At 43.2% G+C, this 12,582-nt stretch overlaps 1 protein-coding gene across 2 annotated transcripts; it reads right to left on the reverse strand.

Moving 5' to 3' along the window:
* Positions 1–3,224: 3,224 nt before the first annotated feature.
* GPR85 (G protein-coupled receptor 85) lies at positions 3,225–11,665 on the reverse strand. Of its 2 annotated transcripts, none has more exons than XM_075429161.1 (2): positions 11,289–11,665; positions 3,225–9,682 (listed from the first exon to the last, which is right to left on the reverse strand). In XM_075429161.1, exon 2 carries the CDS (start codon positions 9,505–9,507, stop codon positions 8,395–8,397), a length of 1,113 nt encoding a protein of 370 aa, XP_075285276.1. In that variant the 5' UTR covers positions 9,508–9,682; positions 11,289–11,665; the 3' UTR covers positions 3,225–8,394. The 2 variants fall into 2 exon arrangements, with proteins under 2 accessions (XP_075285276.1, XP_075285277.1); XM_075429162.1 differs by lacking the exon at positions 11,289–11,665 and adding an exon at positions 10,783–10,864.
* Between the last annotated feature and the right edge of the window lie 917 nt (positions 11,666–12,582).

Here is a 12,582-nt window from a genome sequence, read left to right on the forward strand (position 1 = left end):
AAGCAGGTTTCCAAATAAGTCCAAACGCATTATTTACAGCTATTGTCATAGGAAGCTATTACTAAATGTCTCTCACCTTCCCTGCATTTGATTTCATACTCATTTATCGTACTCTGTTGTGATACTAAGTGCCCACACTACATTATTTTGGCGAGTCTGAGAGAAGTATATGTACATATATATACGCACATACACTCCCTCCTGAAATCAATCAAAAGATGGCTTTTGCACAGAGACTATGACAGCTATTAAAGTCCTGATATGCCATGCTCTCACTGAGAACTAGTCAAGCAAAAGACATGAACACTTCTATAAATTATCACGATCTTATAGTCTTTATTGAGACAAGTTTCCACAAAAGAGAAGGGAAAATTTTCCTTGAGTTGGGATGGCAGGAATCGAGCCAAAGTTACAGGGATTACACATCAAATAGTACGCTACTTCCTCTTGCTTTTTTGTTTTATGCCCATCTTGCTATAGCTATGACTGAATATGTTAATCAAAATCCTATAGAACTGTGCTCATTTGTGTGTGTTTACTTCCCATTTACATAATCATCTTACAAAAGGAGCATTTCTCCTTTGTGCTCCATGTCTTACAATGTAATTTAAAGTTGCAGTTACCGAAATATCCTATTCTAGCAGTCCCACCGCTGTCGATTCTATTGCCCAGTCATTACCATAAATTATTATACAGAAGCTAAATATACATTTCCAGTCCTCATGATGTCCAAACAGTCCTGCAGTCAGAGAAATCAAATGTTCCCTGTGGTGTGCCCTAATAATCTGCATTGAGTGTTTTCAGTCAAATAGGAGAAATATCCAAAGCTTAAGGGCCTTCACAGAGAATTCAGGAAACACATAATTGTAGAGTGCCTTAATTTCAAAAACAGGATTTGTGTGTCTGTGACACAGGAAGTGCTTATGAAAATGAGCAAGTACCTACACTGATATATATCTCCATAATCAGTGCACAGCTACAAATAAGTTTTACTATTAAATATGTATTTTAAGGAACATACAGACTCGACTAAGCATAAAATCAAGTGCTCAACTGGTAATGGGTGGGATAGAATGGAGCAGCTAAGATGGCATGCATTTTCCAAAAAAAAACAAAATCAAGAACAAAACAGATCTTCTCAGTCACTTCTGAGGGGCCAACAGGGCACAAAATATCAACCAGCTCACAAAAAACAATTATCTCTGGGCCGCTGCTTCTTCTGTTACTTCTTCTGTTTTGAGAAGACAAGCACGTATCACCTGTCTGTAGCCTACAAATGTTGTCCAGGCATTTCTTATCTCTGCTTACTGCTGAATTTCACCTGTTAGTACTCTGGGCATGCACAACCAACGTCCTAGTAAAACCCAGCATGAAGTGGGTTGCAGTCCTGCAATGGGCCAGTTCCATGGGAGGTGGTTTCATTACGGGACAACAGCAGGATTTTAACTGGCTCATGAACAGGGGTGAAAACTTTGTTTGTATCCTCCAACGTGCTGCCTAGAGTAGTCATCAAGTATCTGTGCCACTCTCTCACACTGTCTCAAGGACCCGATCCGCCAAGATTACTCCAGTGCAAAACTTTCCATTTTCAGCAATTTCTTCAATTTGCATAAGGATGTTAGCATGCTTGAGCTTGATGGTTATAGAATGAAAATAAAAGGGCTCAGGAAATGCTGTAGTTAATGGTGGCATCAGAATTGTATCTATATCGCATCTACACACTGGCAAAAAGTGGGAAAGCTGATAAGATTATAACCATGCAGAAAATGCAATGCATGTATGATAACCTTCTTCATTGCAAAGATAACCTTAATAGATGTGTTTCCGGCTGTTCTTTCTTTCCCCTCCAACATACTTGTATTTCAGAGTTTGCCTCTGCATTCCTAAAACTGAAACTTTCATGGAAATATGAGTAAGAACGAAATGGAAGTATGTGATTGTTTTTTGGTTTTTTGCATTGTAAGTGATCATTCACATCCTTCAACCATAAATTTTGTGGGGTTATTTAAAATGTGACTACAACAATGTCACATATAGGTAGCATAATAACTGAAATTCAAATAAATAATTTCATACTCGGGATTTCTAGTTCCACATTACAGAAGAACTTGTCTTAGCCAAGCAGTGAAGGGATGAAAAAAATACACATCTTTAACTAGATGGCTCTTTAACAAAGGTGAAGTAGACTTTTTGTGAATTAGCACAGAGATAATTCTGAACAATCTCTGGAGACAGTAATTTGCATAATATTTGGAGTTTTGTTGTAGCTAATGCAGAATTTGTTGCATATTATATCAGATGAGTTCTGTCTTTATATCTCTTGTGCTTATTAAATACATAGTACAAAAACTGTGATGCGTAAGTCTCTCACTGGGCTGCATCAATCAACTCACTGTCTAAAGACACAGTTCTTTAAATGCATCAGGTACATAAAATCACAAAGTACTGACAATGGCAATAATTGTTTTGTCTCTAAATTTTATGAAACTTATGGACAAATGCAATTATTTTATTTCAAATGGCTGAAGATTGTTGTTACTTATTTCCTTTTTAGACTATCAAAAAATCTAACTTGTTTACTCTGGCACTCCTTTGATCATCATATACTTATGTAATTACACAGTTCAGCCAAACAAAAAACACCACAAAAACTCTTCGCTATTTATAACAAGCAATCTTTGAAATTCACCCTTATTTTTCCATGCTGGCTAGCTGAAGACTTTATCCATTTAAATGGACAGCTTCATCATATTTTTTTCTATATGTAAAGCATGGGCTATTTTCAGGCCACTCAAGGAAAGTCACGGTGTATAATATCAAACTCTTTGATTTGCATTGCAAAATGTCATCTTGTCCTGTTGTTAATGGTCATGGCCAGAGAATGCTTACGATCATTACTGATTGAGATCACGGATTTTTTCACACTCAAAATCACTTCCGTAAACAAAAGCATAGAACATATATTGAATTTTAGTTTTCAAGAACAGTAGCTCAGACCAAGCCTCCTCTTTTCTCTGAAAAGTCAATCAGATTAGTAGTGTGCACTTACACAGCTCTCAATGAATATAAACTCGAAGAAAGTTGTCTATGTGGTATGCAGAATTGTACAGTCAATGCTTGGTTGTCTGTGGGTGTGTAACCCAGGTTGCAGATTAGCAGTGCCATGCTAAAACAAAGCAGAAAAAAAGGAAAAACACACACCATTTTTCTTTGAATTTCTCATCTCACTTTTTACTTCAGCTTAATTCCATTCCTCAATAAATGTAATAAACACAGGAAGTTCTTACCTAATGTGTGTATGCTTTGTATTACCTATGTTTTAGCTTTACACGAGTTAGTCTACTCCATTTCCATTTTCAATAATTGAAAGCTGACTGTGTAACTACGAAAGAGCCCTGCAACCCACAGTTTTATTTAACATTTGACAAAAAAAAAATTGTTTGTCAAAATACCTCTCTAATTCACCTCGAAAATCATCAGAGTTCCCTTTTTACTTCATTTTCTAAACCCATGAGTAACAACAGCTTGCTGCAGTACTGGACTCCTATTAATATAAGTAAAATGTTCACATGCTTGAAAGGCAAAGCAAAAACAATACAAGTGAACAAACTCAATGCACTTAAAAGGAGATAGATACAGTGGACGACTGCCTCCAAGGGCTAGAGACTGACAGAAAGCCATTTTGTAATAATCATAGAATAGCTGTAATATCATAGAATAGTTTGGGTTGGAAGGGGCCTTTTTAAAGGTCGTCTAGTCCAATGAGCAATGCGCATGGACATCTTCCACTAGATCAGGTTGCTCAGAGCCCTGTCCAACCTGACCTTGAATGTTTCCAGGGATGGAGCCTCTACCACCTCTCTGGGCAACCTGTGCCAGTGTTTCACCACCCTCATTGTAGAAAATTTCTTCCTTATATCCAGTCTAAATCTATCCTCTCTCAGTTTAAAACCATTACCCCTTCTCCTATTGCAACAGGCCCTGCTAAATAGTTTGCCCCCATCTTTCTTATAAGCCCCCTTTAAGTACTGGAAGGACGCAATGAGGTGTCCCCAGAGCCTTCTCTTCTCCAGGCTGAACAGCCCCAACTCTCTCAGCCTTTCTTCACAGCGGAGGTGTTCCAGCTCTCTGGTCATTTTTGTGGCCCTCCTCTGGACCTGCTTCAACAGGTCCATGTCTTTCCTGTGCTGAAGGCTCACAGAATCACAGAATCACACAGAATCACAGAATAGTAGGGGTTGGAAGGGACCTCTGTGGGTCATCTAGTCCAACCCCCCTGCCAAAGCAGGGTCACCTACAGCAGGCTGCACAGGACCTTGTCCAGGCGGGTCTTGAATATCTCCAGAGAAGGAGACTCCACAACCTCCCTGGGCAGCCTGTTCCAGTGGTCCGTCACCCTCAGAGGGAAGAAGTTCTTCCTCATGTTCAGACGGAACTTCCTGTGCCTCAGTTTGTGCCCATTGCCCCTTGTCCTGATGTCCTCCAGAGCATAATATTTTGTAGCTGTACCAAACCCAGCATTAGTTAGCCAATCAATTAGCATTAATTGGCTAACTGTACATTTTATTCATTTAGAGGGTCATTAGCAACGAATATGCTTTTGAAAAGTCATATGCTCTTGGGCAATGCAACAGTAACAGTGGTTTCTTTATGCAGGAGTTGGGAGAGGTGAAGTTGTTTCCTGCTGCCCCCTCCCCATTCTCACTTTTCTCTGCATAACCTAGATAGCATTTACTTCATGATCAAAGCCAAAAGAAAGAGACACCCAGTGTGCCAGCCAAGCGTCATGGAATGACGACTCCATGAAAGTCATCAAAAACAGCTGGAAGGAATTCTCTCTGTCTTCAGGAAGAGAACCCAGACACCGACAAACCTTGGGAAGCTGCTGCAGGAGATTATCTACTGAGGAGGAGGGATAGCCGAGGTATTTCTTAAGGGGCAGAAGTATAAGACTCAGTACTTGAAACATTTAATCTTGAAGAAGTATTGATGCAGAGGCTGCCAAAGGGCCAGTGGGGCAACAGAGGGCAGGAAAGCAATAGGGGCAGACAGCCTCTTCTCCAGGGAATCTGTTCTTACTCTTTTTTGCTGCCACCAGGAAAATTAAAACCACTAACTTCACATTACCCATGAGCATTAAAGATCAATGCAGATATAAAATAGTGTGATATTCTTTGCCATTCTGAAGAGTAACCTACCAGACCTGTACTCTAGCGTTGGCAACAGCTTAACTCCTGTGCTAAAATGAAAGCGAAAGGCTTTTCATACTGTGACACAACAGTGTACTGAATCGGAATAAACCTCCTTGCGCCTTCAAATTTATACCCTATACCCTAATATATATACATTACGTTTGAAATACTGACCAGGATCAAAATGACACCGACAACAAAAACTGCACTGCTTTAATTCCTGTATACATATAGTTCTTGTAGGAATCTCTCTAAACTGCTTGACATCCTGTGCCAGTGAGTTCCACTGAGTAATCACTTTGCATAAAACGTTACTTCATGTGTTGCCTTTTAATTTCACTGAACATCCCCTTGTTCTTTTAATACCAGAGAAAACAGAAGGAAATACTTCGGTCACAAGACTTCTTACTGGATCAATTACAAAAATTCACTTAAAAAAAAGTACCTCTCCTCTGTCAGGTAGTAATACAGTTGTGTATTTTTCAGTTAGCCAAAGGAATTGTATTCATATCAAAAGAAAAACATTTAGCAAAATATTTGCTTTCAGACTTGTTTACTGTTTATTATTTTAATTTACATCAGTTACTGCTTGCAGAACTTCCAGGGAAATAATTTTAAATTGTTTTTAATTTTTTTCTTTTCCCACTGCATAGTAAATACAGCCTTCTTAGTATTTCAGAAGCATAGTACTATAGAAATGTTAGGGCCTGCTTCTGCTCCAAATGAAGTTAATGGGAAAACACCAACTGACTTTATTAGGAGTTAGGTCAGGCCCTAAACTTGCAGCTTTTGAAATTTCATAGTTGAAAATTTTCTGGCTAATCTTCAGAACCGACTACTTCTACAACTGTAACACTATTTACAACTTTATTTATATGTACTTCTTTATTACAATATGTAATATCAATGTTCCTTGTAAAGGTTACTATTTTATAGAAATTAGACTGAAGTTATTGCCAATCAACCTTTTAGTAAACTTAAGTGGGATAACTTTCAGAATTTTTCTCAACATACGACTCAGTTTCTATTCACTCTTGCTATCTTTGACAATTGCTTAACTACCTTAATTTCAAAGCCTTTTTCAGTGTAATAAAAAAGTCCTTTTGGTAGAAGTTTATTGGTCCCGTTTCAAATTACGTTCTAAAACATTCTTGCACTGATGAGGACTCATTATTTTCGCAATTTTTCTGTTTCAACACAGTATATAAAGCCATGCCTCTCAACCAATCAACCTCAGTATAAAAGCGTAAGTGAGGTCAAACAGATTGCTCACTAAATCTTTGATCAAGTTGTCTGATCACATACAGACACAACTCTCTGAATTGTTGCATATGTTGTATAATGTTATACAAATTTAAGCGTTTCCATTATTGACTGCTGCTTGTGTATGTATATATTAACTTGCTGGTCATAAAACTACAACAAAGGACAAGATATACCAATACTGAATTAAGACCTCCAGTCTTGTCTCTCCAAAAATTAAGAAAAATCCATGTTCTTTATGATTGACCAACTCATGATGTTGTGCTTCAAATATACATATTTTCCAAAATTAAACTGTGAAGTTAATGTCAAATACTGTGTTGTAACTTTAAATATAACTGACATATTAGAACAGATAGATGGGTAATTATGATAAACTACACAATAGTGCTACTGTAGATAATATCATTTATCAATCCTGTGGTCCCCATCATTCATGCATTTACAGTTTGGGAATACAGTGACTGCAAAGGATAATAATTCATAATGGCTACATTCTCAGTACTTCATGCTAGCTCACTAGACAAAATAAAAAAGGTTAATTGTATAACTGGAAAAATGTAAAATTTTATTCCAAGAAAATTAACAAGCTACACAGGTAAATTTTGGCAAATGCAACTTTATATTGAAATCCACACATCTGTATCTTAAAGAAGGAAAGACTCACAGACTCTAATGTATTTCTAAAATACTAAGAAATCATATTATATGCTTTCACAAGTTAAAACTTAAATAATTTAAAACAACCAATACACCAAAATGTGCAGAAAATATAAACAAGACTGTGCCTTCAGTAGAATAAATGCTTCACAAATTGTGCAAGATATCATACTAAGGCTGCGGTCTCCCCATGACAGCTGTCTTAAAATATAAACATACATCAACTGCCTGTGTTTCTCAGAACAAACTAGAAAGGGCGGCACACCTAGAAAAAAAAATCATATCATCCCAGTGATGTGCATAATGATTTTGGGAACCATTGGAGTAAAAAGGAAAAAAGAGGACTAAGTGATCTTTCATGCACTCCCAAATGACTGACCAGAGTTATTGATTCAATTTTCCTTGCTTATTTGCTTCAATGCTAAACAAAATGGAAGATACTAGATAACCCTTTAAGGCAACATGTGTTTATTCTGTATAACTGTTCAATTATGACTGGATATTATCATTAACGTTGCCTAACAGACTGATATCTAGCTTTTTAAAAAATATAAATGAAGAGTCTATTAAACTTTATACCAAATCAGCAAAAACCACAGAATATAGTTAAATGTAAGTAATTTCATTGTTAAGGAAAATGGTATTTAGAAAGAGTAATGTATTTGGAAAAAAAAAAAAAAGTCTAAATCTGAACAAAAATACTGCTTTGGAATGCTCCCCAAAACTTACTCACAAGGCAAACAGATTTGTAAGTGTGATAATCCAATAATGCATGGCACATCTTTAATCAGTTACAGTACTTGAGTCCCCAGTTTTCAGTCTTTGCAAAACAATAATTGTATGAAATGTTTTAAAGGTCTTCAGATGTCTAAAATTAGTTTTATCAACACATTAACCTCATATCAACTTAATTTATTAAGATGTCCAATGCTAATCTTTTTGATGGTCTTATTTTATGTAGTGATATACACAGCATTTAGCACTGATACTTAGCACCTGCTACTTTCATAATCTAGATTTCAACCACATAAAGGAATTCAGGGCAGTAGTTCAGTCCTTTGTTCTTAATTACAAACCTTCAGCAGTGGTCAGCAGGAACATGTTTAGGTTTAAAACAGGATTAGAGGTGAGCTATTGCAAAGACTGCAGAATGTTGCCCAAATCCTTACAACTGCTGACATCCCATTCTTGATTTTCTTCTCAAGACATGGCTACAGGCCACAATTGCTTAGCAGAGAATGGTAGTGTTTCACAAGGCTAAAGATTTACAGATGCTCCCTCATATAACACAGTAAGGTTCCCTTGGTAACCTGGATTTTCTGCAGTAAAGAAGGGTTGTGCTGAAACAGCGCCTCAGCTCCCTGTTGGAGAAAATGCAGACAAAAGGATTGATTCCAGCTTGGGCAAAACTCATCCAGACAGCGGCCGTTAGAAATCCCCCCGGTACTACAGGCCCTCTTGCAAAAACTCTCCAGTAACAGGCTACCAAATAGGGACCCCACAAGGTCAGAAAGAGGAATGTCATGATGTAGAACATTCTGCTGATTCTCTTCTCCATTTTGAACTCATCTAAAACCAGTAGCCTTCTCCTGCCTGTGGTGTTCGCGTTTTGCCTGATTCCCAACAAGGTTGGAGGTGTGGGACCCCTTCCAAATCCAGCCAGCCAATTCGCAGCTGCTTGACCGCTCGCTCCAGGACCATGAAAAGTCCAGTTCTGGCTCACCGCTGCAACAAACTGGACTGGCTTCATTTTCCTTCGATCGTGAACAAAAAATATCAGCTTGAGGTAGACAAGCTGTGTGGCTAGGAGGATAAGGGCAAGAAGAAGCATAAATCCCAAGGAATCATTAGCCCTGAAGGAACGATGCTGGAAAGTGCATTGGTCTTCCTCCCTAATGAACGAGTAGGTGCCCACATCTAAAACTGGGGGGAAAGCCATGGCTACAGAGAGGGTCCACACCATACAGATAACGGCCAAACAAGTCCAGAAGGTCAGCCTTTTCGTGTAAAAACGGTGGTGGGCAATAGCTAAGTATCTGGTGACGCTTATGCAGAATAACATGAAAGCAGTGTGAAAGCAGGACAAAACCCCCAAAAAGGCAATCACTTTGCAAGTAAGAGTCCCGTACGTCCAGGTAGAGCCATTTTTTACAGAGGTGAAAACAAACGGGAAACAAATTGCAGATCTGAGGATATCTGAGCAGCAAAGATCCAACAGGAAGTAGTAAGGAGCTCTATGCAAGGTCTTATCTTTGACTAGCAAAATGGAGATCAGAAGGTTACCCACCACACTGACTCCTATTATGAAACCCAGTGAAGTCAGTTTCAGAAAAGCTGTTAAAGGAGAGAGATTTTGCAAAATGTTGTCAGCTGCATGGCTGTAGTTCGCCATAGATAGATGGATGATATGTATATTGCCTCAGTCAAGTCTCATGATCTATATATAAGAACAAGGAAAAAATAGATCCATACATCTTACTGAAAATGTAATCCACAAACAGAACTGATCTTGTGTCTAGTCATACAGTACATCCTCTTCTTTCTGATTTGTCATGCCATCAAAATATCTGAAAAAAAATCGAGCTATCAGTTCTTAAGTTAACAAGAAATGATGTCAGAAAGTGCTAACAAAGATGTTAATTTATGGAGAACCAAATGAAGTTGTAAATTTGACTACTATTGTTTGTTTTTAAAAATCATGAGGCTTTTTTTTTTATATACTTACTGTTTAGCATGATTGATTATTGGCATTTCACAGATTTGGCTTCTTACAGTTTCAGAACTGACCGGTGCCCCTTATATTTGGTGGCATATTTAATTTCACAGTTAAAGCCTCAGATTTTATGAATCAAAAGATTCCCAGTTTGCAAGCGCAAGACTTAATCACTGACATCTTTAAAAAAAATCCCCAAAGACTGCTGATATTTTGACAGTACCTATATTTATTTCACGGCTACGGTATTTGTCAATGTTTTAGAGGCAGCTGCTGTGTTGATACGGATCACACCCAAAGAAACCCTGCAGAATTTATGTTTTTTAACCCAAGACACCAAAGCACATTAATCACACTGTGTTAGTTCATGCACATTGTAAGAGAAACAGTATTCATTATCCCCCTCCCTTCCTCTGATAAACCGTAATTTTATCATTTAGGCTTTCAAATAAACAGGTATGCCAGATAGTCGATAGCACCATGCTTGAGGGTCTCCCCACCCCCCCGTTTTAATGCAAATCTTTAAAGCCTCAACGTAATTCATAATAAGCAACGGTCAGTGTAAATACCGAGCAAAAACAGGCAACACACCCAAGACACAATGCCCATCCTTTCGGGAGGGCTGGTTTTGGTTATGCTTAAATAAACATATAGTAATATTTTTTTTTAGCTAATTAGGGCTCCGCGATTCCCACTAATCCTCCCAGTGAATCGCACTGGAACACATTTCATGCAATAAAATAAAATAAATTAAAGAACAGCCTGCTGCTGCTGGGATTTTTTTTTTTTTTTGTGGGTGGTTTTGTTTTTTCCCCTCTCCCTCCGGAGCCAGGGACCGGAGCCACAGCAGGCGCGATCAGGCGCCGCCGTTATTCACGCCGAGTGCCTCCTCTGCCACCTCGGGTGCACAAAGGATGCTCCCACTGAACCCCAGCAGAACCCTTCCATTCTTACCGTCCACAAAAGAGCCTGATTGCTGCTGTGTAAACAGAGGCTGATCAGATCATGGCATCGTTTTAAAACCATGAAATCAGGCTCCCTCCCCCCCGCCCCGCCGCTTCCCCTCCTCTGAGGAGCCGTCCCCGCCGCGCGGCCGGCCCTACCTCCGCGCGCGCGCGCACACTCTCACGCGCGCGGGCACACTCGCTCACACGCGCGCGCACACGCACGCTCGCGAAGGCGCCCGCTCCCCCCCCCCCGGCCATGGAGGGCCGGACCGCGCCGCGCTGTCAGGGAGCCGCTGCCCGGCACCCGCATCGGCCAGAGCCGGGCGGGAGCCCCCCGCGGCGGGGAGCCGGGGGCAGCGGCACTGTCTGCGAACGCTGCCCTCACGCCGCTTCTTCAGCAACCCACCCCCCCCCCCCCGACCCACTCCGGAGGGGGGGGAGCCCTCCTCACACGCACCTGCAGCCGCGGCAGCCCGCGGCGCCCCAGACCCCCCGCCAGCCCTCTCCTCCTACCTGTTGGCGCCGGAGATCCCCTCATGCCAGAGCTGCTCCTTCCCGCCGGCCGACGGCCGCTTTATGGCCGCTTTATCCCCGCGGGCTCCTTCAGAACCTTTTTGGCTTTATTTCCCTCTGCCGCCTTTCATTCTTCTGTCTCTCAATCCTTTTTCTTTATTTTTTTCCTTTTTTTGTGTGCCTCGGTACCTCGACTGAGAACCCAGTCAGCGGCTCGGCCGGCGCATGCTCACTGCGCCTCCTCCCGCGCGCCGAGCCCCGTCCTCCCCTGTCGCAGCGGCGCGATCTCCTCGGGCAACGCAGCGCCGGCGGCCGCCTCGGCCCGGGCCAGGAGGCAGCGCCAGTGGCGGCGGCTGCCGCCTGGCTGAGGGCAAGGCAGCCTCCGCGGCAGCCTCCCCGGGGGGGGCAGGCAGGCAGCCTCAGCGGCGGCAGCCCCCCCGGTGAGGGGACCGCAGCCTCAGCAGCAGCCCCCTCGGCGAAGGGTCGGCAGCAGCCTCCGGGCAGCGCGTTCCCATCGCGATGCGTAGCCGGGCTGGATTTATCGGCGAGGCTGGGCGAGCGCGCTTGAGGAGACGGAGGGAGGGGGGGATTAGGTCCCGCGCTCCGTGTTAGTGTCTTTGAACTTCCCCCCTCCCGCCCCGCTCGCTTGAAATGGGGGCTCAGAAGCGGCCGCCGCGGTGCGCGTCGCAGCGCGCCGGGAGAGGGACCGGGCGGTTTCCTCAGCTGCCGCCGCTCGGGTCCTGCCGCTTGTGGCTCGTTCTCTTTCCTCCCGATTCCCGCTCGCTGAATTCCTTCCCCCTGACACCCCAGCCAGGAAGGGCTCCTTAAAAAGTCCCGCGGCTCGGGGAAGGCGTATCTGCCGCGGGGCCGCCGGGCCACACCGCGCCTTCCCCCGGCCTCGCCGCCTCCCCCCTGGCAGCCGGGGACGCGACTTCTCCGCGCTCAGCCCCGGGCCGGCGCGGCGCTGCCAGCGCGCTGCATGGCGGCCGCGCTGCGCTCTGGCGCCCGCCCGCTCCGTCCGCAGCGGGGCCGGCGCTTCCCCGAGGCGGTGGGGCGGGAGCGGCCGAGCCGCTCGCCGGCGGGGATCGATACCGAGCCGTCCCGATGATGTCATGCGGGCCGAGGGGCCGGGGCGGCGGCGCCATGAGGCGGCCCGGGGCCTGCGCCGCCGCTGGGGCCTGTCGCCGGCCGCCGCGCCCGTCAGGCCCCGACCCTTGCTGGGTGCCGCCGCCGTGAATCCGGGGTGGGGGGGAACGGGAAAGGGTCGGGTGGAACTCGAACGAGCGCGTCCCCC

Source organism: Opisthocomus hoazin, chromosome 8, assembly GCF_030867145.1.
Source record: "Opisthocomus hoazin isolate bOpiHoa1 chromosome 8, bOpiHoa1.hap1, whole genome shotgun sequence".
NCBI lineage: Eukaryota > Metazoa > Chordata > Aves > Opisthocomiformes > Opisthocomidae > Opisthocomus > Opisthocomus hoazin.

What these genes read in the sequence shown, in the direction of transcription:
- GPR85 (XM_075429161.1), bottom strand. Translation starts at nt 9,507, where the DNA reads ATGGCGAACTACAGCCATGCAGCTGACAACATTTTGCAAAATCTCTCT.